The sequence below is a fragment of the Chiloscyllium plagiosum genome, unplaced genomic scaffold (assembly GCF_037043375.1).
Source record: "Chiloscyllium plagiosum isolate Xiang-an unplaced genomic scaffold, Cpla_swu_hap1 HiC_scaffold_4, whole genome shotgun sequence".
Taxonomy (NCBI): Eukaryota; Metazoa; Chordata; class Chondrichthyes; order Orectolobiformes; family Hemiscylliidae; genus Chiloscyllium; species Chiloscyllium plagiosum.
In genome coordinates, this window is record NW_028270142.1 from 111839829 (window position 1) to 111860189 (window position 20361).

The window sequence follows — 20361 nt, forward strand, 5'->3', positions numbered from 1 at the left end:
CACCCAGACCCACACACCCACCCTATCCATGTTACAATCTCTCATTAGAGTGAATATAGAGGTGCCTTTGTGGGGGAAAAGAACTCTGGGTAATCAGAGCCGAAATGGTTTCATCAAAGGGTAATTATGTTTAACTAATTTATTGGATATCTTTGAAGGAGTAGCACATGCTGTGATAAAGGGTAGCATGCAGATATACTGTACTTGGATTTCCAGAAAGTAATTGATAAGGTGTCATATAAAAAGCTGTTGTGGGAAATAAAAGCTCATAGTGTAGAGGGTAAAAGATTGACAGAAAACAGATATCTCCAGACCTTTGGAGTTTACATAAATGCATCTTTGCCTGATTGACAGGATGAGTGCTGTCTCTGTACTGGGGCCTCCATTTGTGACAATTTACATAATTGACTTCAGTAAGGGAAACAAAGACTTGAAAGCTAAATTTATAGATGACACCAAGTAGTATAAAGAAATCATAAAGAAGGTGCAGATAGATATCGATAGGTTAAGAGTAGTGAGCAAAAATCAAGAAGCTAGAGTATAACTGGGGAAAACATCAGGTTCTGGGAAGAATGAAAAAGCAGAGTATTCTTTAATCCGAATGACTGCAGAATTCCAAGGTGCAGTGGAATTCAGGCGTTCCAGTGCATGAGTCAAAGTTAGTATGCAGGTATGGCGTGTAACCAAGAAGGCTAATCAGATGCTATCCTTTATCAATGGCATTGAACGTAAATTAAGAACACTGTTTCAGTTACATGGGATATTGGTGAGACCACCTCTTGAATACTATATGGTTTTGGTCTCCTTATTTAAGAAGAGATGTAAATGCTTTGGAGGTGGTTCAGAGGAGGTTTGCTAGATTAAGATGAGGATATGTCTTATGAAGAGGTTGGGCTATTTCCAAAGTGGTTTAGAGTGAAAGGAAACTTGATAAAGTGTACAATTCCTAAATGGTCTCCAAATGGATGTGGAAACTGTGTTTCTGCTAGTGGGTCAATCCACAACTAGAGAGCACTGCTTTGAAATTAAGGGTCACCCTTTTCAGGACAGGGATAAGGAGATTTCTTTTTTCTGACGATTGTATGGTTTTCCGAGCACCACCTCAGAAAGCTATGAAGGTGGAGACATTGTGTATTTGTAAAACCAAGGTGAACACATTCTTTTTAGGCAAGAGGATCATTGGTTATTGGAGTTGATGGGAATGTAAAATGTGCACCACAAACATCATCCATGATCTAATTGAATAACAGTACAAGCTCAAGGGGCCAGATAGTCAAATCCAGTTCCTATTTTGACTTTGTAAGGTCTATTCTTCTGAGAATAACCCCTTCACTAACCTTGGCAGATGCTGCATGTTCTTGGTAGGTTCTACGAAATAAGTAGACCAGTTTACTAATTAATTATCAATTTCAAGAAAGGGCTGTTCTAATCAAAAGATGATAGCTAACTTTACAGGAGCAGAAACACTCAAACATGAAAGTACAGGAAGGTCCAATGTCTTGGGCTCCAATAAAGGAATGATCAAAGCAGTAAGAGCAAATCAATATCCAGAACGCTCTCTAGTAGCTGACCTATCTTTCTTTGGCACCTTTATTTCTCATTGTTTGCAGGCTTTTTTTCTGAGAACTGAAGGGTTTGCTTCTTGGGTAAATGTTATTGCTGAAGTGTCTGTAGTGGAATGCAGTTCCTGGCACAGAGTCAATGTCAGAATCTTCAGTAGCTACTGAACCATGAAGGCTTTTCACAGCTCTGCTTAATAAAGAATTAATGATTTCAGAATAATACAGACACAATACGCTCTATTCCATTTTAGCAAAGTTTAATGTACATCTTGCCTTTCATACTGTCTAGTACTTCCTGAGCCCCATAGTTGAATAGAGGATGATCTGAGGATCATCCATTGGTGCAGCAGCTGAAAGAATTAATACATCTGTTGAATGTAAAGTGAGCTGTCTTGCCTTTTCCCATAATCTCTACATGCTGCAATTTGTCCCATATATCTATAAGCAGGAGAGTTGAAATCTTGTATTGGCTCTGCTACATTCCCAGGAAGAATTTGTCCTGCTACATCCCCTGTTGCTGGATGCAGAACTGGATGGCACTTGAACTAATAACCTGCTATTGCATTACCCAATTATCTCTTTCTTTGGACTTGCGATCCTTTGTAAAATAGAATGGATTTAATTCCTGCTTGTGGGGTTCCTTCATGGCATAGACCACACCCTGTTTCTTCACTCACTTGCTATTCGTGTATTTTGAGTCCGAATTTATTCTACATTCTTGTAAAGATCTTGGAATGTATGTAATGTTTTACGTTGGCCTATTTATTTTTTATTCTTCAGCAATATATTCAACCATGGCTCCTCTTTTTCAGTTTGAATGGGCTTTCCCAATTATCAGTACAGTATCTAAGATGAGCTAGGGCTAACCTGCCCTGACTGCCACTGAGTTTCTCTTTACAGTTCAGATCACACAATTCTTTTTGCACGTGTTTTATATTCGGGATATTTAGAGTATACTTATCTGAACTGCAGTCTCATTTTAGTTCTCTATCTCCTCCAGTCTAATTCAAGTTTGTTGGAAACTGTCTTATCCCAGTTTTCTCCTCTTTCTGTGTAATCCCAGCTCTCCCTCTCTGATGCACAAACACTGCCTAAATCTCGATTACTTTTGAGTCCAGCCGTGTAGTTCCAGCTGCTTCTCTTTTACCTCTATCCAGATGTCTCCAACCCTCTGTTTAATGCTCCAACTTCGCCTAATTTTAACACCGTTTAGCTGAAATATCCTGCGCCTGATTCCAGTTTTCTTTTCTCCCCCACTTCCAAACCTCTGTCTTTATCTGCCTACTTTGCTCATCTCTCCCTGTGCCCAAGTGAATCTCTCTCCCTCTAATTTCCGCCCCTTTTTCGATACCGCCCTGATTACAGCCCACTGCATCTCCCCACTTTCTGTAGTCCCGGTTGCAGCTGTCAATGCCGCCCGCACTCTGTCTGTCTCTCTCTCTCGCTCTCGTACTGCTTGCAGCTCCACCCTGGCCGTGGTCCGCTTGTTGTGGTGCTGGCTGGCTGGCTGAGGAGGGGAGGCGGACCGGTCAAGCGCGCCTGCGCCTGTCTCTCAGGCTCACTATAAGAAGACGCCGCGATCGTGAAATTCACCAGAAACTAACCTCAATACGAAACGAGATGGTCAGCTTCCGTGCCGGTACAGCAAAATGCTGGATGGACACTGCTCTCTGGGATGGGAACTCTTCGCTGTTGTAGTCTTTCTGACCATCGGCAACACCACTGCCTACTTCGGGTACGTCCTGACAACTTTCAAAATTTTATTATCAAGCTCTAACTTTTTCTTGTGATTTCCACACGCCCCAAAACACAACTTTTTCTCAAACTTTTTTCTTAGATCTCTGCAAAGTTTCGCTTTTTTTCAACAAAAAAGCGTTCTCTAAGAAATAGATCTGCTTCAAAAGTTTCCAGAAATTTTAATGTTTCTAGTCTTTTTTTTTCTTGGTTTTCTTGTCACAGTTGCAAATCTACCTAAGTGTTGAAATTAGCTGGGTGCGCCTCAACTCTGAGAGTCTGTACTGGAGTCGATCAACGCAGCTCCCAGCTGCAGGTTGTATTTGTGGAATTCTAATTTTTAAATACTTCACCTTTTTTTAAAAAAAATCCTGAATGTGGTTTGATCTCTCTTGGGCAGATCGCTTACACACTTTAAACTTGATTCACTTTTTTCCTTTGGAGAAAAATTGTGTCGCGATCCAGTCTGATCGTTTCTGTATGTTATACTGTGTGCTTTTCTCTCATGTCATGTCTCATGTATTAATACAAGGATTAATAAGTGCGGTGTTGATCGACAATACAGTGAGTATGGGGAGGAGGTGTATGCTGTCACTTATTGCTCCGGCTTCTCTCTCCTTTTCCTGTGTATAATAATCAGCTACTACTTTAACACTTACTGACTACTTTATCTGGCCCCCGCCTACTCAAAGCGTTAAACATGAGAACAGTAAGTCAAGAGCTGGGAGGGCAGAATATTATATTATAGATACTAAATCGCGGTTTATATCAAACTCTGGGTTAGAATCCGAGTCTGGAACTCTTTTTACAGCTTCGAGTTATGTAGACAGCCTCTCCTTTCCCTGCCCTGAAACCTTCCTCTTCTCTTAGTGAGACCGCCAGATTCACTTGTATTTTTGAGACTGCTTTACAGTTACCAGCTATAATAACACAAGCCAGCACATGCTGTTTTACAAAAAAAAACCTAAGGCATTTAAAAAAACGATTGGGGATCTAATCCCAGGGAATCCTTCAAAATCCACCGGTCTCCTGTGTTGCAGGGTGTGAGGTGAGGCTGGGACGAGTGGATTGTAACGTTAAGAGCAAACAAAAATGTCCACACAATTTTCTCTCTATTTCAGGTAGGAATTAATCAAGGTAGTCATACTAAAATATTAGCTTATTACTTGGAAAAGAAATTCTCTTCCACCTCTTCCTTTAGAAAAGGTGAAATGGATAAAGTTGGAAATTGACCTTATGACCCAGAAGATTCGGTGACGTTTCAATTTTACACTTGCAATAAGTGATCAGATGTTTCTGTATTTCTCACCCCCCCCCCCCCCCCCGCAAGAGAACCTCCCGTCTCTTAATCCGAATTTAATCCGAGCGCCCTGCCCTGGACGCAAAAGGGTTTTATAATTAGGCAACGTCTCTAAATTGTCGTGAAATATAAGGCAAAAGCAAACAGGATAATTTAATGTTGAATGGTTGAAGATGCAAAATCAAAGGTGCTTCTCGATAAAACTGTACTCTGGCCGAAGTTACAGTCCGCTATTTACAATATTCAAGGAGCACCTGTTTTAGAGGGACAGTGTTGTTTTGCAGACCTCTCTCTGCCTCTCAAAACCGAGCCGCCGTTTTGCAGAGAAAGGTTATTGGATCGCTCGTTCTGCTGGCCTCCTGACAGCAACATCGCAGTAAAACCTGGTGGATCTCGCGGACCCACAGTTTTTGTGTTTTTAGATTAAATGGTAGTTTGGAGACATTCCCTAACTGCAATGTCTTGGTTTCTCGCTCTCCGTTCGCCTGCTCAAAGGAAGTTTGTTGATATTCCACTCTTGTTTTAGTACAGGTGGGAATCTCGAATGTGTTAACACCTTCGTAAAGTTGAACCAGTTTGTCATTCTTTTACCAATTTCCCAAGTAGATTAAAACTGAGATCAGTCATGGCCTGACATCAACTACTGTCATTCAACACCCTTTTTTTAAAAAAAGTCAATGTCACCAACTGTTATATTCGGGCTGAACTTCTTAAATAAAACTACAAACTGTTTGGAAACCGGCAGCCTTAACTTTTCGATCTGTTGTATAAACGGACTTGACCAAATATTCATCCTATCGTTTGTTTTGCCGAACCTTTTGTTCAATTGGTAAAGTGTTCACCTTTTTGAATATTCAAAGTTTGTTCCCTTTAATGATTTGAGTTTTCATTGAGAATCAACACAATGGGTAGTGGGTGATGCTGTTCCCTCTTCTCCTAGAATACACCATGGATCATGGGTCATCGTTTTGATTGAGGAGTGGTGTTGGTGAAAGTTTCTCTCTCTCTCTGTGCCCCACCATCCCACAGCTGTTTGGTCCACTAGCAAGCTAAATGTGAAACTTCAGCTCTTAGGGCGGAATTAAGTTCTTGTCCTATCCAGCGGACTCCACCCTTAAACTGTTCTTTTTTCTCTCTCCTACCAGGAGATATAATGCCATACTGTGCCAGGAGCTCCTTATGAGTCTGCTGCACAGTGGCAAAGACCTCTCCCCTCTCCATAATACAAACTACAGAAATGTATCTCTCTGGTTTTCCAAGTTCTCATTCTTGGGCCACAACTCCTCAGCTTCTGCTTATGCTGACTTCCATAGACAGACATGGATATTAAGGATAGTCTTTTCTGAATGTCATTCCTGAGCTTTAGAACTGAACACAGTATTAGTTACTGTTGGGAATGAATGTCTCATTTTAAAAAGCTGTTGCATTTCATAACTTCAAAATGTCCCTAAGCACTTGACAACAGTCAATATTGTTTTTGAAACTTGCTTGCTGTTGTAAGATAGGAAACGTGGCAGCCAACTTAAGCAAACAGGATCCCACAAACAGAAATATGGTAATGACCAAGTTCTTTGTGGTGTTGGTTGAAGAATGAATATTACACTGGGGAAAACTGCTGTTTCATCTTCCATTTGTCATGGGACTTTCCTTTCATCCACTTGAGTGCATTACACTCATCCTAAGTGGAAAGGCTGTGAATTCAGACCCTAATAGGCAGAAGTTCAGACGTATCAGCATTGTACTGTCAGAAGTGCTGGATTCACGATGAAGTTTCCTGCACACTCTGATCCCACAGCATTTTAACACCAGAGAAAATCTTGCATTCTGTTTACTATTGATCCATCAATTAACATCAAAAACAGATTAGTCAGATTATTACCTGTCTGTGGTTCATGGGAACTTGCTGTTCATAAAGTGGCTGCCATGTTTTCAATATGAAGTAACTGCACTTCAAAACACTTTGGATGTAAACATACTGGGATTCTATGCATTTGGCTATACCAATGAAACTTTTTTCTTTCACCTAAGGATGTTATGACCACCATCCTAGATGAGATCAGCCAGCTCAGCAAAGATTAGTGACCCTTTCTAGTCTCTGCACATATTAAAACAAGGTACTGGGCTTCTATTTGCAGGGCTGACTTAATCACTTTCCCCTTGTTGTTTAAGTTCATTGCATATTATTTAGAAATTTATGTAATTCCAGTTCTAAATGAGATTGTACCAGTGGTGATGCAGTGCTTCAAATGCCACTTATTCAGATGTCTTATTCAAATACCACCTTTGTGATGCTTGGCAATGGGCCTATTCAACTACAGGGATGGTAGGGGAGGGTATTCTTTGGCCTTGTTCTACATTTCAACACATTCCAACTAACTGGGTCAGAAGAACAGTTCTAGTTTTGTCTGTAAACCCCTGAGTCTCCTTTTTACCTTTATCTCAAAAGAAATCTCTCCAGAATTGGACTATTAGTTTAAGCCTTACTTAAGACTAATGTGACTGTTAGGGTCTCTCTTTCTTTCACTTGGCCAAGCCCAACTATTAAGGAAGCCCCAAATCAGCAAATGGCTTTTTGGTTAGGGAAACTGTAGGGATGTTATGTGATTGTGGGTACCCTTGGCAGTGAATGGTTTTATGCCGATAAAAGCACCCCTGCTCACATTTTTAAACAAACTTTTATCACCAATGTTGGAGGTACCCATTGCTAAGATGCAAAGTAACATGAATCGAGAAGCATGCTCATACAGACTTGGCAAGGTGCTCTGCCAGTAATAGATACTTTGAATGTTGTTATATGTACCAATGTGAGTGTAACACTAAGACTCCCTCTGATATCTCAGTGCTTAGGGTGGTGGCTTTGATTTGCAGCTGCAAATCAAAATGATGCTGTCTAAAGGTTTGGGTCAACACTCCCTTTCTGCAACAAAATTCTGAAAGAATTTCCAACAGAATATCCAAAGGCTGGCTTCAGTTTCCACTGAGATTCTCAAAAGATGTGTAATCTATCTTAGGCTCTGTCTTCATTACGATCTTAACACCATCATTTCCCCCATCCAACCCCATCTTCCCCACTTTCAATATGGGGGAAGTGTTTGTGGAATCATTAGGATGGGTTCCACAGAAATGTGGGAAGGCAATGTGTAACATTTCAGAGCAGCAGAGCATAAGCTGAAGGCTGATATTAATGTCAATCTCTCTCTGACCTGTGCTTTCTCAACCTAACAGCCAGTGACTGGAGTGTGGGCATCTGTTTCATGCTTGCTGTTGTTGCTACGTTTGGTTTTCTTAAAAAAATTCAGTGAGGAAGAAAGACCATAATCTCCCCTAACAACTGACAAGGTCAGATTGAATAAATTGCATTCACCAAAGGCTTTGACATGATGTGATGTGTTGACCACTGACCTCCAGGAATGAACTGTGGAGTTGATGGATTCTGCTTGGAACATGCTATGCCCAACACAATGTGGGGAGTAACTATGGATTATTGTTGCCCAGGCTCCCACATCTGTCTATCCATTGCCAGAAAATTAGAAACTTTGAAGCAAGGGCTCCCTCACTGGCTGATATTTTTAGAAATATATATCACTACTTTAACACTTATCAAATTGTCAGGGACACCAACATGCAATTGTCTTGTCTTTATTGTATTAAGATGCTTCACAAGAGTGTATTCCGATCCCACCCAACAGAAGGAATATTGGACAGTTAATCTAAAGGTAGGTTTCATACTCTTCTTGGAAGACACAAGTTAGGAACCTTAAGGGAGGAAAATCCAGGAATTGATGACTAAAGATACAGCTGCTAGTGGTGGGATGAAGGAAGTGGGGCATGCATAATATTTAGAGGAATACAGAATTGTCTATTCTGGTTGCAGGAGGAGTTTAGGTAGAGGGAGTCAAAGTGGGGATTTGATCCATAGACCAGCTTTAAATTGAAATTGGGATCTTTCTGAAGTAGATAAAGATTTTAACGAAGAAATATAAACAGTCTCAATGTTTGTTTGTTTTTTAAAACTTTCCTGCTTCTTTGATCTGAAAACTTAGGTAGAATAGCATCTCCCTGGCTATTCCAGTGAATGGTGCATTTTGGTCTAGTTTGAAGGACCTCTTGCAAACTTAGGGGAGACAGTGGATAATTGAGGTAGTAATCCAGGGGCCCAAGCTAATGTTGTGGTAGCACCAATTTAAATCTCTCCAAAGCAGTTGGTAGAATTGAAAGTCAGATAATGAAGTATAGAAATTAAAGCTAATATCAGTAATAGTGCCATGAAGCATCAACAACTGTTGTAAGTACCCATCTTGTTCTCTTATCTTTAGGGAAGGAAATTTACTGTCCTTACTGGTCTTATCTACATCTAACAGTAGACCCACAGAAATATTGTTGTCTTTGACTCTTGAGCTGCCTTCCATTCAATTAGGGATGGGCAATAAATATAGCCTTGTCTGTGATACCCACATTACATGAAGGAATCAAGAAAAATTAGATTATCCTTTTCTTCATCTTCTATTGGTGGAGACCTGACATTCATTCACTGGCTTCGTGAGTGCTTCCCCTCTGGTACAATGTCTCCCACACTTTCCCTGGCACCATGTCAAACTGTGCTTTGTCACTATGAATGCTGTCTTTGATCAATAGAAAATGGTGTTGTAACAAGTGGCCCTTTGGATTAGCAACTGTCACAAGGAAGAATCTTTTGAGATGAGCTTTTTTTGGGGTCCCCATTTTTATTCATATCACTGAATAACTATGAAAAATTGTTTGGCCAGTTTATCTTGTGGCCAAAGTCCCCGTACCCTGTTCTGGCTGTGCCATGAATCATGCCCCAAGTCTTCCTTAATCTTTTGGACCTTGAACTCTAGGTTCACTTGACACTGCTCCAATCAGAAAACAAGTTGAGAAATGTTCTATTCTGACCCCATCCAATTTCATATCCACTTTGCTATCCATAAGGACTTGCAAAAATGTGATGTTTCTCCCACATCTAGATGAGGCCTATTGAACTTTCCTTTGAGGCTTATTTGGTACTATCTTCTTGCTTTGGGTTTGAAATGAGTTTAAGGCCTAATCCAAGAAATGATCACACTATCTAGGCCACCTCTTCTGGGCATTACTAAAGGGGTGCTGCACTATTGGAGATGGCTTAGCTCCAGTGAAACATTAATCTGAGGTCTTGTCTGCCTATGGATAGATGTTACACACAAGCCAGGAATTCTGTATCAGAGGCCATCATGCCTATTACAACCAATGCCAAAAGAATAACTAGCTTTCAACTCCTGGTTGGTAATGGGATCTTATTGTATGCAATACAGCTAACTATATCTTCTGCAAAAATAAAATTGCTGTATGTGATGTGTGGGGGTAGCAAGGCACAATCACTTACACCTAAACCTTCCCTGGTTTCACCCTGATTTCAACTCCCAGGCTGAGCAACCTACAATCATTAGTATCACCCACCACAAATCCAGAATAAGCACTCTGTTGTATGGTGTTTTTGGATTTCAACTTCAGCAGGAATCATCAGCTTCAGAAGGGAGGAAACAGTTGTCAGAAGGTAGGTAGAGGGATTAGAAATGGTATATTTAGCACCTAGTGACTGCTAAGTGTCTGTTCTAGTGGAAAGTGGGTCAGATGGGTGTGGAGTTTTAAAATCTCTATTTGGGTAGAAATCTGCACTGAGCAGTGCTGGGCTCGGCAATCACCTGTTAGCGTGCAGTTGGCTTGACCCTGTGCTCTACTGGGAACCTGAGCCAATGAGTTTCTGGCTGAGAGCCTGGCCTGCCTGGGATGCAGTTAGTTCGATCAGCACAAAGCAGATTATTCCAATGTGTTTCTGACTTGACTCTCAGACCCAAGCCTTGCTGGTTTTGGCTGGTAGCTTCAGTTACTGCAAATTGGATGCATGTGGAAGATGATTGGGGTGGGGGAGAGACAATGTCTTCAGTTTTGTTTTTTGCTCTTTAATTTAAAAGACCATTTTTTTTCTTGGCAGACTCCCACATGTTTAATGGATAAACAAACTATTCAGTTGTTTTTTTTAAAAATGGTGTTTCTAAATTTTTGTTTTATTTAACCTAATTCTTTTCTAATCAACCTGTTCAGAGATGGGACTTGAACCTGAGCCTCTGTGGTCTAGGGGTAGGGCTGCTATCACTGCACCACAACAGCCTCTACATTGCATTTCTTTAGCACCATTTCAACTCATGGCTATTTCTAACACCTCAATTAGTTGGTTGCATCTCAATGTAATTATCTTGTCAGAGTAAAACATGTTTAGCAAACTGCATAAAGTACATGTTTTCCTTCACACCTCAGGGAATGATTTGTTAGTTACATTGTATTGACTAAAATATTGATTATGATTTTTTGTATTTCTTTGGGAGATGTTTTTACAATGTGGTCGCTGTGTTTAAGAAATCCTGTTGTCACATGTTCCTTATCTGGCTAATTTCAGCTCAAATTCTGGGTTGAGCTTGAATCTCAGACCACCTATTTTAAAAGGGGAAAAGCTCCCCTTTTACCACATTTCATCCTTCGTTCAGGTTGTCCTGAAGGGCTTTCAGGCAATGCTATACTTTAGAAATTAACTGTCCTCCTGTAGGAAATGCAACAACCAACTTGTACATAGTCATTTATCGCATTGCTATTTTCTTCGAAGAAAAGTGAATGTCCGTTAGAATGTGCCCACTCCTTATAATATTTTATTTGAATTTTATTATAGGTTCTTTTATGTACAGCCGAGAGGATCAATGGGGCACTGTCATCTCTGACAGTACAGCACACCTTTTGAAATGGAGTGCCAGTTTAGATGTTCTATTCTCCAAAGTGGAACTGGCACCTGTAACTTCACTTTGAAGCAAGAGTTTTACCACTTGGCCCTGGCTGTGAAGTTTGGGGTGGGGGGGTTGGGGAGAATCCACATTTCTGCTTATCAATGATTCCTGCTGGAACATTTGCAATTCCCTAAAGATGATGGAACTCTGTCAAGAGATTTTTTTCTTATTTTTCTTGCTTTTGTCCTCATTTTAATCTTTTTCCCCAAAAAACTGCACTACTAATAGTGCAGTACTCCTTCTGAATGGAATTAGACAAGGCGTATGTGCTTATGACTGACTTGCATGCATTTTGCTATGGGCAAGTGAGGGAATTGAAGTCTGTCAAATCTCAACACCATTAAATACCCTACAAGTATACTGGTCTAGTCTGTGAAATAATTTTTTGGGTTACATTAATGGTTGGAAATATTATTAAATAATGGGATGAATGGTTGAGTTACTGATTCAGCAGTGCATTGAGGCACAACATAAGGAATGCAAGCTAACCATGTTGGTTATAATGTTATCCCATCACTAATAGATATTCTCCACAACCCACAATGCTTGTGTGGAGTCACACTTATTTTTCCACTTTACCCACCCACACTTAGCATCAACATGACCTGACCAGTGTTGGACACACAGTAAACATGTTCCTGTAATGTATCTTAGCTGTTTCAACACTACAGTCAATCTTCTGTACCAACCCATCTCATTGCCTAGTCACAAGATTTAGCAGCTATTATTTCTGTCATAATGGTGGGTCTTGAAGGTTGTACCCTCCGTATCTAGAAAAATTGTTCTATTTTAAGCTGTTAAGACACACAATCATCTGTCTAGAGTCTGCTGTCATGTGTTTTTAGCCGTTCTCTTCAATGTGAATTTCTTTATTAAGAGGAAGTTGAAGGTCAGAGTGCAGACTTGGGCATGAAAAATGAAAACCACTTTAGAGCAGGTTTGTTAAAAGCTCTAGTTTCCAAAATCTGTTCTAAAAGGAATCAGGCCATCTTCAGCAATAGCTTAAAATGAGCATTGGCAAATGAGTTGACCTTCATTTTTCATTTAGTGTTTCACAAAAACAAGACCTAATTTTAATCCCACCCTTTGTATTTCCCCAAGAGACATTAGTAAACCTATGTATTGTTTGTCCAGTCATAGAACTACTAAACATCTGTACCATATTAACCATATCAGAGTAAAATTAATATGCATATAGCTGTAAATCTCAACCAACGTATACCCTTCAATCTGTTTTTCTCATCTTTTTAAAATTATGTAATGCAATGGATATCCCTCTTCCTTTGAAAACTTCACAGGGGTTGAGCTGGAGACAGTGATTAACCCAGAATGCATTGCAGACTGGCCACAGGCAGAATTTGCCAATTCTACTGACCTCAGTTAACAATGTTGGCATCTGTCTCTGTTCAGCCCACTAGCCTGTACTGGAAGCATAGCCAGTGGTGCCAAACCTCAATGTTTACACATAAGGGTAGGCTCACCAAGAAGTGCAAGGCTGGTAAGCAATCACCACCCCCATCCCAGCATGAAGAGCTAAAATCTAGAATTTACCCTGAGGTCACTTCCTCTTCTCTCCTAATCACATGAGTTGTTTCAATCTTCCAGTAAGATGGGTAGTGGCTCAATTTCTTTTTCCCCACATTCTTCCCTTTCTCCGCATTGATTAAAATTGCCCTAAAGTTGCCTTCCCAGCAAGGACCTCTCTCATGAGAATGCCAGTGTACACTATTTAATCATCTGATGCAATAAACATGAAGCTCTGTGGACCACACTGACCACAATTACAAAATATAACAGGGAAGATGGTCTAGTGGTATTATTGCTGGACTGCTAATTCAGAGACCCAGGTAATGTTCCGGGTTTGAATCCTGCCATGGCAGATTGGTGGAATTTGAATTCAAGTTTAAAACAAAATTCTGAAATGGAGTCTAATGATGACTATGAATCCTTTGTCTGTTTCTTTTTCAAGAAAAAACATCTGGTTTGTTCATGTATTTTGGGGAAGGAAACTGCTGTCCTTGCCTGGTCTGGCCTACATCTAACTCCAAAGTTAGCTGCCCCCTAACATTCAGGGATAGCCAATAAACTCTGGCCTAGTCAGCAATGCCCTCATCTCATTGAATAAAAACAAAACTAAGTAATTAGAGTAGACAAACCCAGAATTACCTCAGTGAGCCAGGATAGTAGATCAAGAAAAAGCAGTTTTTAAATTTGAGTATGTGAAGAGGGCACATTTATTGTTTACCTCTAGCTGGTCTTTAAAGATGTTCTTTACTACTATGAGTAGTAAAGCAATGAGTTTTCACAAATTTACGGGACAATAAAGAACCTTAATGACTGTAGCCATATTTAGTCCAAAGGGTGTAAGAGCTTTAGTTAGCTTTCCTGAAGGACATTAAGAAACTACTTGGGTTTTTCCTACAATATGGCAATTTTCCTGGTTTAGTTTCTTTATCTCCTGGTGCTAGCCCATGAATTTCTAGAATTATTGATAGCTGTGGTAGGATTTGAGCTCATAGTTCAATCCATGGTCATACTTATAAATATAGTAGTAAGTTGCTTTAGTCAACAGCAGTAGATGTTTAAAATTTGTCCAACAGGATCATGGCAGCAAAGTAACAATGATATAGTAGTGAAAGTGTCAGTGTGCCAGATGCTTCAAAAGGTGAATATAGACTTCCCCAACACTGGGTTATATTTTGTATTACAGGAGTTTGGCTCACCAAAAATACATGTGTTGTGTGGGGAGCTGCAGGAAGGCTTTAGGCTAAATCTAATTAGTTTGACTCCTGTATCTAGTTGCCCATGAAGCAATCACATCACATTCTTTCATTTGCAGCCTGCCCAGAGCAAGATAGCAGTCTCTTGAATTATCATACATTATGTTCAATAGGTTGTAGTTCTCTACAGTTCATGTTTTACATGTGCTAGTCTGTAAGACTTGTCATCTGAGTGTTTTATGTAACAATCAACATCTTAAAGACAACAGCAGTTATCTGGATTCTACCAGGATAGCTGGTGAATATCCATTAGTCTGACTCCAACTTTCAACCTGTCTGACTTGAGTTTGGAATTGTATTCCAGCTAACTTTCAGTCTTTTATGTAAATCTGCAAGGCTCTCCTCCATACAAGAGAGCATCTTTTGAGGATGGAGTTATTAGGAGTAGGCATGGTTGGATTTTGGGGAAAACATACATGTTAACAATCTTTGTCAAGTGATAGGAATGTAGGACATGTTTCCTGCTTTTCATCAATGTCATTGATCTTCTCTGGTAGAGGTCATCTCTAAAAACTTCATTTTCCCAATTGCGCTGTTTGAAGCTGAAGCTTAGTCCTCATTGTTCTCTATTGTAGCTACAATTTGCATCTTGTATCATCTCCATGTACAATTCTCAGCTTTCATTTCAGATTCTTATTTGGCTTTGCATAATAAATTAGTCACTTAAATATCTTGGTGTCACAGCTGCCTTGACGTAGCTGCTATATAAATCAGTAGTATTATCCATGAGGGAATTGCAAGATAACCTTCTATGCTGGGGATGGCTATATTCACTACCACTTATTGGTTTGAATTTTAACATTTAATTTTTGGCTAAGTCCAAGTTCCATCATAGTTTATGGAGGGATTTCAGCCCTGAGGCCTGGTGAGTTTTCTCGCTATACCTTAACAGCTCAGCTCATGAACCATTTACCCAGTCCCATGGCATCCCTTGTGTTCAATTGCAGCTGCCTCTTTCTAGGTACTATGCCTAAAGCAACTCACCGTTCAGCAGATATCCTGGAATTCACCATAATCCCTGGCACCAGTCTTTTTTTTTAAAAAAAAATTACCTAGTCAAGCACTGTCTGGAACTTCCCTGTATGGTTGTTGACATTTTTCCCCAGATAGAGCAGGGGAAATCACCACAGTTAATGGGCAGGGATCTAGAGATCCTGCTGGCTGTGGTGATGCAGAGGTGGCTCACTACTACCTCCAGGACCAGCAGTGGAGGCCATGACACCACATGCCAGCCTAGTCAGATTGTAACTGACTAGGCTGGCACAGTAAGATACCTCGGGGGAAATTGGCATCCCACTTTACATGCAACTGCCCCTTCCTATTTGCAGTCATTCCCCATGGAGCATATCCTGGCACTTGGTGTACATGATGAGCCAATGGCAAGTTAGAGTCATTTGATGCACCCATGTCAGTGGGTATCATATCAAACATATTTGTTGGTATGAGTTACATGTGGGTAAGGTATGACATCATTCTCTAAAAGGCATTTGTGAACCAGATGGATTTTTACACCAATTTTCAATTGTCTCATGATCCCAATCACAGATTAACCTTTGTTCCAGATTTATTCACCAAATTCAGATTTCACATCTATGACATGCCCTTTGCCTTAACCCTTCCTGAAGAAGGGCATGTGCCCGAAACGTCGAATCTTCTGTTCCCTAGATGCTGCCTGACCTGCTGTGCTGTTCCAGCAATAAAGTTTCAGCTTTGATCTCCAGCGTCTGCAGACCTCACTTTCTCCTTAACCCAGTGCCAAGCTTCAACTTGTGGCCATTAGTATTGGCAGGACACTTGAGTGTGAAGTATAGAGTTTGCAACAGAGCTCAATTCTGTCTCCAAACATTCTCTTGTCAAGGAAGATAGTGGTTAATGATTAAGAAGTGAAAACTTGAACTTCTGACCAATGCAGAGTGGCTGAGCAGAAGCTGATAGCAAAGTTTGGTTCCGTTGAATGGCCTCAACTGGAACCTTGGGTTCATGTCACACTACAGGTGACCCCACTGCATGATACACACACCTAAATACACTCTCATGCGCTCAGACTGTCATACACAAGCTGTCTCTCATATGCACATACACCCCCACACTCTCTCTGACACACACCCTCTGTGACATACCCCATCACACTCAAACACACACCTAACCAAGCTTACACACTCTATCATGTGCACTGACACCTACATACATACACTCAGATGCACATTCAATCTGTTGCTCCCATATGTGCACCCAAGCTTATGGGGTGAATTTGTTTTTGTAGAATTACATTTTTATTTTGCTCAGACTGCATGAATTCATGTAAAACTGTACAGCAGGTTTGTCATACTGACATAGCATTGGGACACAGACAGGCTTCACACCTATTTAAAAAGCTGAGCATCTTGAATATAATGTGAGTTCTGGTATTTACATATCCAAGAACAAAAACTAGCATATCCCATTATAAAAGATTGGTTACTGTATGACATCTCCATGACACTGGACTCCATTTGGCTATAAATTCTGTGAGCATTATCATAACCTCCACATCCACCTGATGGAAGAGCAGTGCTCCAAAAACTAGTGCTTCCAAATAAATTGGACTACATAAGTGGTGTTTGATTTTTAACTTTGACTACCCCATTCCAAAACTGGCTCCTCTAGTCAAACTTGCTTTCATTATTGTAGACCAAGAGCAAATGGCAATAACTGCAGTCAATTGTGAACTCAGGCAAGACTCTTGAATGGTTCAAAGTCACTCCAGGCAATGAAATATGTATTAGCTATAATGAGGCCTCTCGTCTCCTTTTGACACCACCTTTCTGGCAAGAAAAGGGAAAACATTTGTATTTTATATAGTACTTTTCATGATTACTGGACATCTCAAAGGGCTTTACAATCAACAAATTACTCTTTTGGTAAAAAGAATGACTGCAGATGCTGGAAACCAGTTTCTGGATTAGTGGTGCTGGAAGAGCACAGCAGTTCAGGCAGCATCCGAGGAGCAGCAAAATCAACGTATCGGGCAAAAGCCCTTCATCAGGAATAAAGGCAGAGAGCCTGAAGGATGGAGAGATAAGCTAAAGGAGGGTGGGGGTGGGGAGAAAGTAGCATGGAGTACAATAGGTGAGTGGGGGAGGGGATGAAGGTGATAGGTCAGGGAGTGGATAGGTGGAAAAGAAGATAGGCAGGTAGGACAAATCCGAACAAGTCATGGGGACAATGCTGAGCTGGAAGTTTGGAACGAGGGTGCGGTGGGGGAAGGGGAAATGAGGAAACTGTTGAAGTCCACATTGATGCCCTGGGGCTGAAGTGTTCCGAGGCGGAAGATGAGGCGTTCTTCCTCCAGGCGTCTGGTGAGGGAGCGGCGGTGAAGGAGGCCCAGGACCTCCATGTCCTCGGCAGAGTGGGAGGAGGAGTTGAAATGTTGGTCCACGGGGCGGTGTGGTTGATTGGTGCAGGTGTCCTGGAGACGTTCCCTAAAGCGCTCTGCTAGGAGGTGTCCAGTCTCCCTAATGTAGAGGAGACCACATCGGGAGCAACAGATACAATAAATGATATTAGTGGATGTGCAGGTAAAACTTTGGATGTGGGAGGCTCCTTAAAGATGCCCTCCAATGCATCTCGTCCACATCCCACACCTCTGCCCTCAGACCCCACCCCTCCAACTGTAACAAGGACAGAATGGCCCTGGTGCTCACCCTCCACCCTTCCAACCTTCACATAAACGAAATCATCCGCTGACATTTCTGCCACCTCAAAAGACCCCACCACCAGGGATATATTTCCCTCCCCACCCCTTTCCACCTTCTGCAAAGACCATCCCCTCCGTGACTACCTGGTCAGGTCCACGCCCCACCCTCCCATCCTGGCACCTTCCCCTGCCTCCGCAGGAACTGCAAAACCTGCGCCCACACCTCCCTCACCTCTATCCAAGGCCCTAAAGGAGCCTTCCACATCCATCCAAGGTTTACCAGCACATCCACTAATATCATTTATTGTATCCGTTGCTCCCGATGCGGTCTCCTCTCCATTGCGAAGACTGGGCGCCTCCTAGCAGAGCACTTTAGGGAACATCTCTGGGACACCCGCACCAATCAACCACACCGCCCCGTGGCCCAATATTTCAACTCCCCCTCCCACTTTGCCGAGGACATGGAGGTCCTGGGCCTCCTTCACCGCCTCTCCCACACCACCAGACGCCTGGAGGAAGAACACCTCATCTTCCGCCTCGGAATACTTCAACCCCAGGGCATCAATGTGGACTTCAACAGTTTCCTCATTTTCCCCTTTTTCCCCCCGCCTCACCCTAGTTCCAAACTTCCAGCTCAGCACTGTCCCCATGTCTTGTCTGGATTTGTCCTACCTGCCTATCTCCTTTTCCACCTATCCACTCCACCCTCTCCTCCCTGACCTATCACCTTTATCCCCTCCCCCACTCACCTATTGTACTTTATGCTACTTTCTCCCCACCCCCATCCTCCTCTAGCTTATCTCTCCATGCTTCAGCCTCTCTGCCTTTATTCCTGATGAAGGGCTTTTGCCCAAAACGTCGGTTGTTTTTTTGGTTGTTTTTTGCTGCTCCTTGGATGCTGCCTGAACTGCTGTGCTCTTCCAGTACCACTAATCCAAAATTATTCTTTATGTAATCATTGCCATAATTTAGGAAATCCTGCCACCAATGGCACACAGCAAACTGCAATGGCCAATAGCCAGATAATCTGCCTGTTGTTTGATTCAAAGATAAGTATTGGCAGGTCACCAAGGGAAGCTTCTCTGCTCTTCTGACTTTTATTGGTCAAGGGTATTGAGTACAGGAGTTGGGAGGTCATATGGCAGCTGTACAGGATATTGGTTGGGCCACTTTTAGAATGTTGCGTGCAATTCTGACCTTCCTATCGGAAGGATGTTGTGAAACCTGAAAGGGTTCAGAAAAGATTTACAAGAATGCTGTCAGGGTTGGAGAATCTGAGCTATAAGGAGACACTGAATAGGCTGGGGCTTTTTCCCTGGAGTATCAGAGGTTGAGGGGTGACCTTTTATAGAAGTTTACTTTAAAAATTATGAGGGGCATGGATCGGATAAATAGACAAGGTATTTTCTCTGGGGTCGGAGTCCAGAACTAGAGGGCATAGGGTGAGAGGGGAAAGATGAGATCTCAGGGGCAACCTTTTTCAGATGGTGTTGCATGCATGGAATCAGCTGCCAGAGGAAGTGGTGGAGGCTAGTACAATTGCAGTATTTAAAAGGCCTCTGGATGGGTGTCTGAATTGGAAGGGTTTAGAGGAATGTGGGACATGTGCTGGCAAATAGGACTGGTTTACTTTACCATATCTGGTTGGCATGGACGAGTTTGACCGAAGGGTCCATTTCCGTGCTGTACATCTGACTCTATTCTCTTACTACATTCAGCAGATGAGTCTCAATTGAAAGAGGGAAACTTAGTATGGCACTCCTTTGTTGCATGCTGGAGCATAGACCTAGTTCCTGCTTGAACCCCATAGCAGGATTTAAATCTGAAACCATGTGACTGAAGGGAAGAGTGTCACCAACTGTCACAGTTGCCAGAAAGAACTGAACAGTCAAATGGTGAGGCCATTAGATAGCCTTAAGATGATAGACTTGTTGGTTCTAAAAGACTTTCCCTATTGTATGTAATAGGACAACACCACTTAACCATTATTTCCTCATGGTAGCACTGTGTGGCAGGGGAATAGCACAAACCCTTTCATAGATCTCAAGTGATCTTTGCTGTTGTAAGTGTTAAGAACATTTTATCAATAAATTACCAACATGGGAACTTCAAAATGTCAGCACATGCCTCCACACACCTTTTGAAGGAGAAGAATGTGGGTTCAAATAATACTCTTGTCTGCCTGAACAACTGATCCAGGCTGACTCTGCAGGTACAACTGAGGGAATGCTGCACTGTTGGAGATGCCACCTTTTCAGATGAAAGTTTAAACCTGGCCACACTGGTAAATGTGAATCCTTTTGTGAGACCATTTTAAAAGAGCAGAGGGGGTTGCAAACTGGCTGCTGTATTTCTTAAATTGCATTAGTGACTATTTGGCTAGTTCTAGAATATATCTAATTTAGATACCCTGAAGTTGTGAAACGCACTAACAAGTGCAAGTTCTTTCTGGTTCAGTCTTGTCCCAGCAGTAGTGACA

General features: G+C 41.7%; 1 protein-coding gene across 2 annotated transcripts in view; it reads left to right on the top strand.

The window, feature by feature from the left end:
• The first annotated feature begins 3145 nt into the window (after positions 1-3145).
• wnt9a (wingless-type MMTV integration site family, member 9A) overlaps positions 3146-20361 on the top strand; it is an 84091-nt gene continuing 66875 nt past the window's right edge. Inside the window, exons 1-2 of one of the 2 annotated variants that reach the window (XM_043687931.2) lie at positions 3207-3297; positions 8249-8312. Coding sequence is in view for 1 of the 2 variants with exons in the window: in XM_043687930.2 (XP_043543865.1) it covers positions 3212-3297 (86 nt within the window). In the remaining variant the exon portion in view is untranslated. Of the gene's footprint in view, positions 3298-8248; positions 8313-20361 lie in introns of both variants that reach the window. The other variant, XM_043687930.2, reaches the window with a different exon arrangement.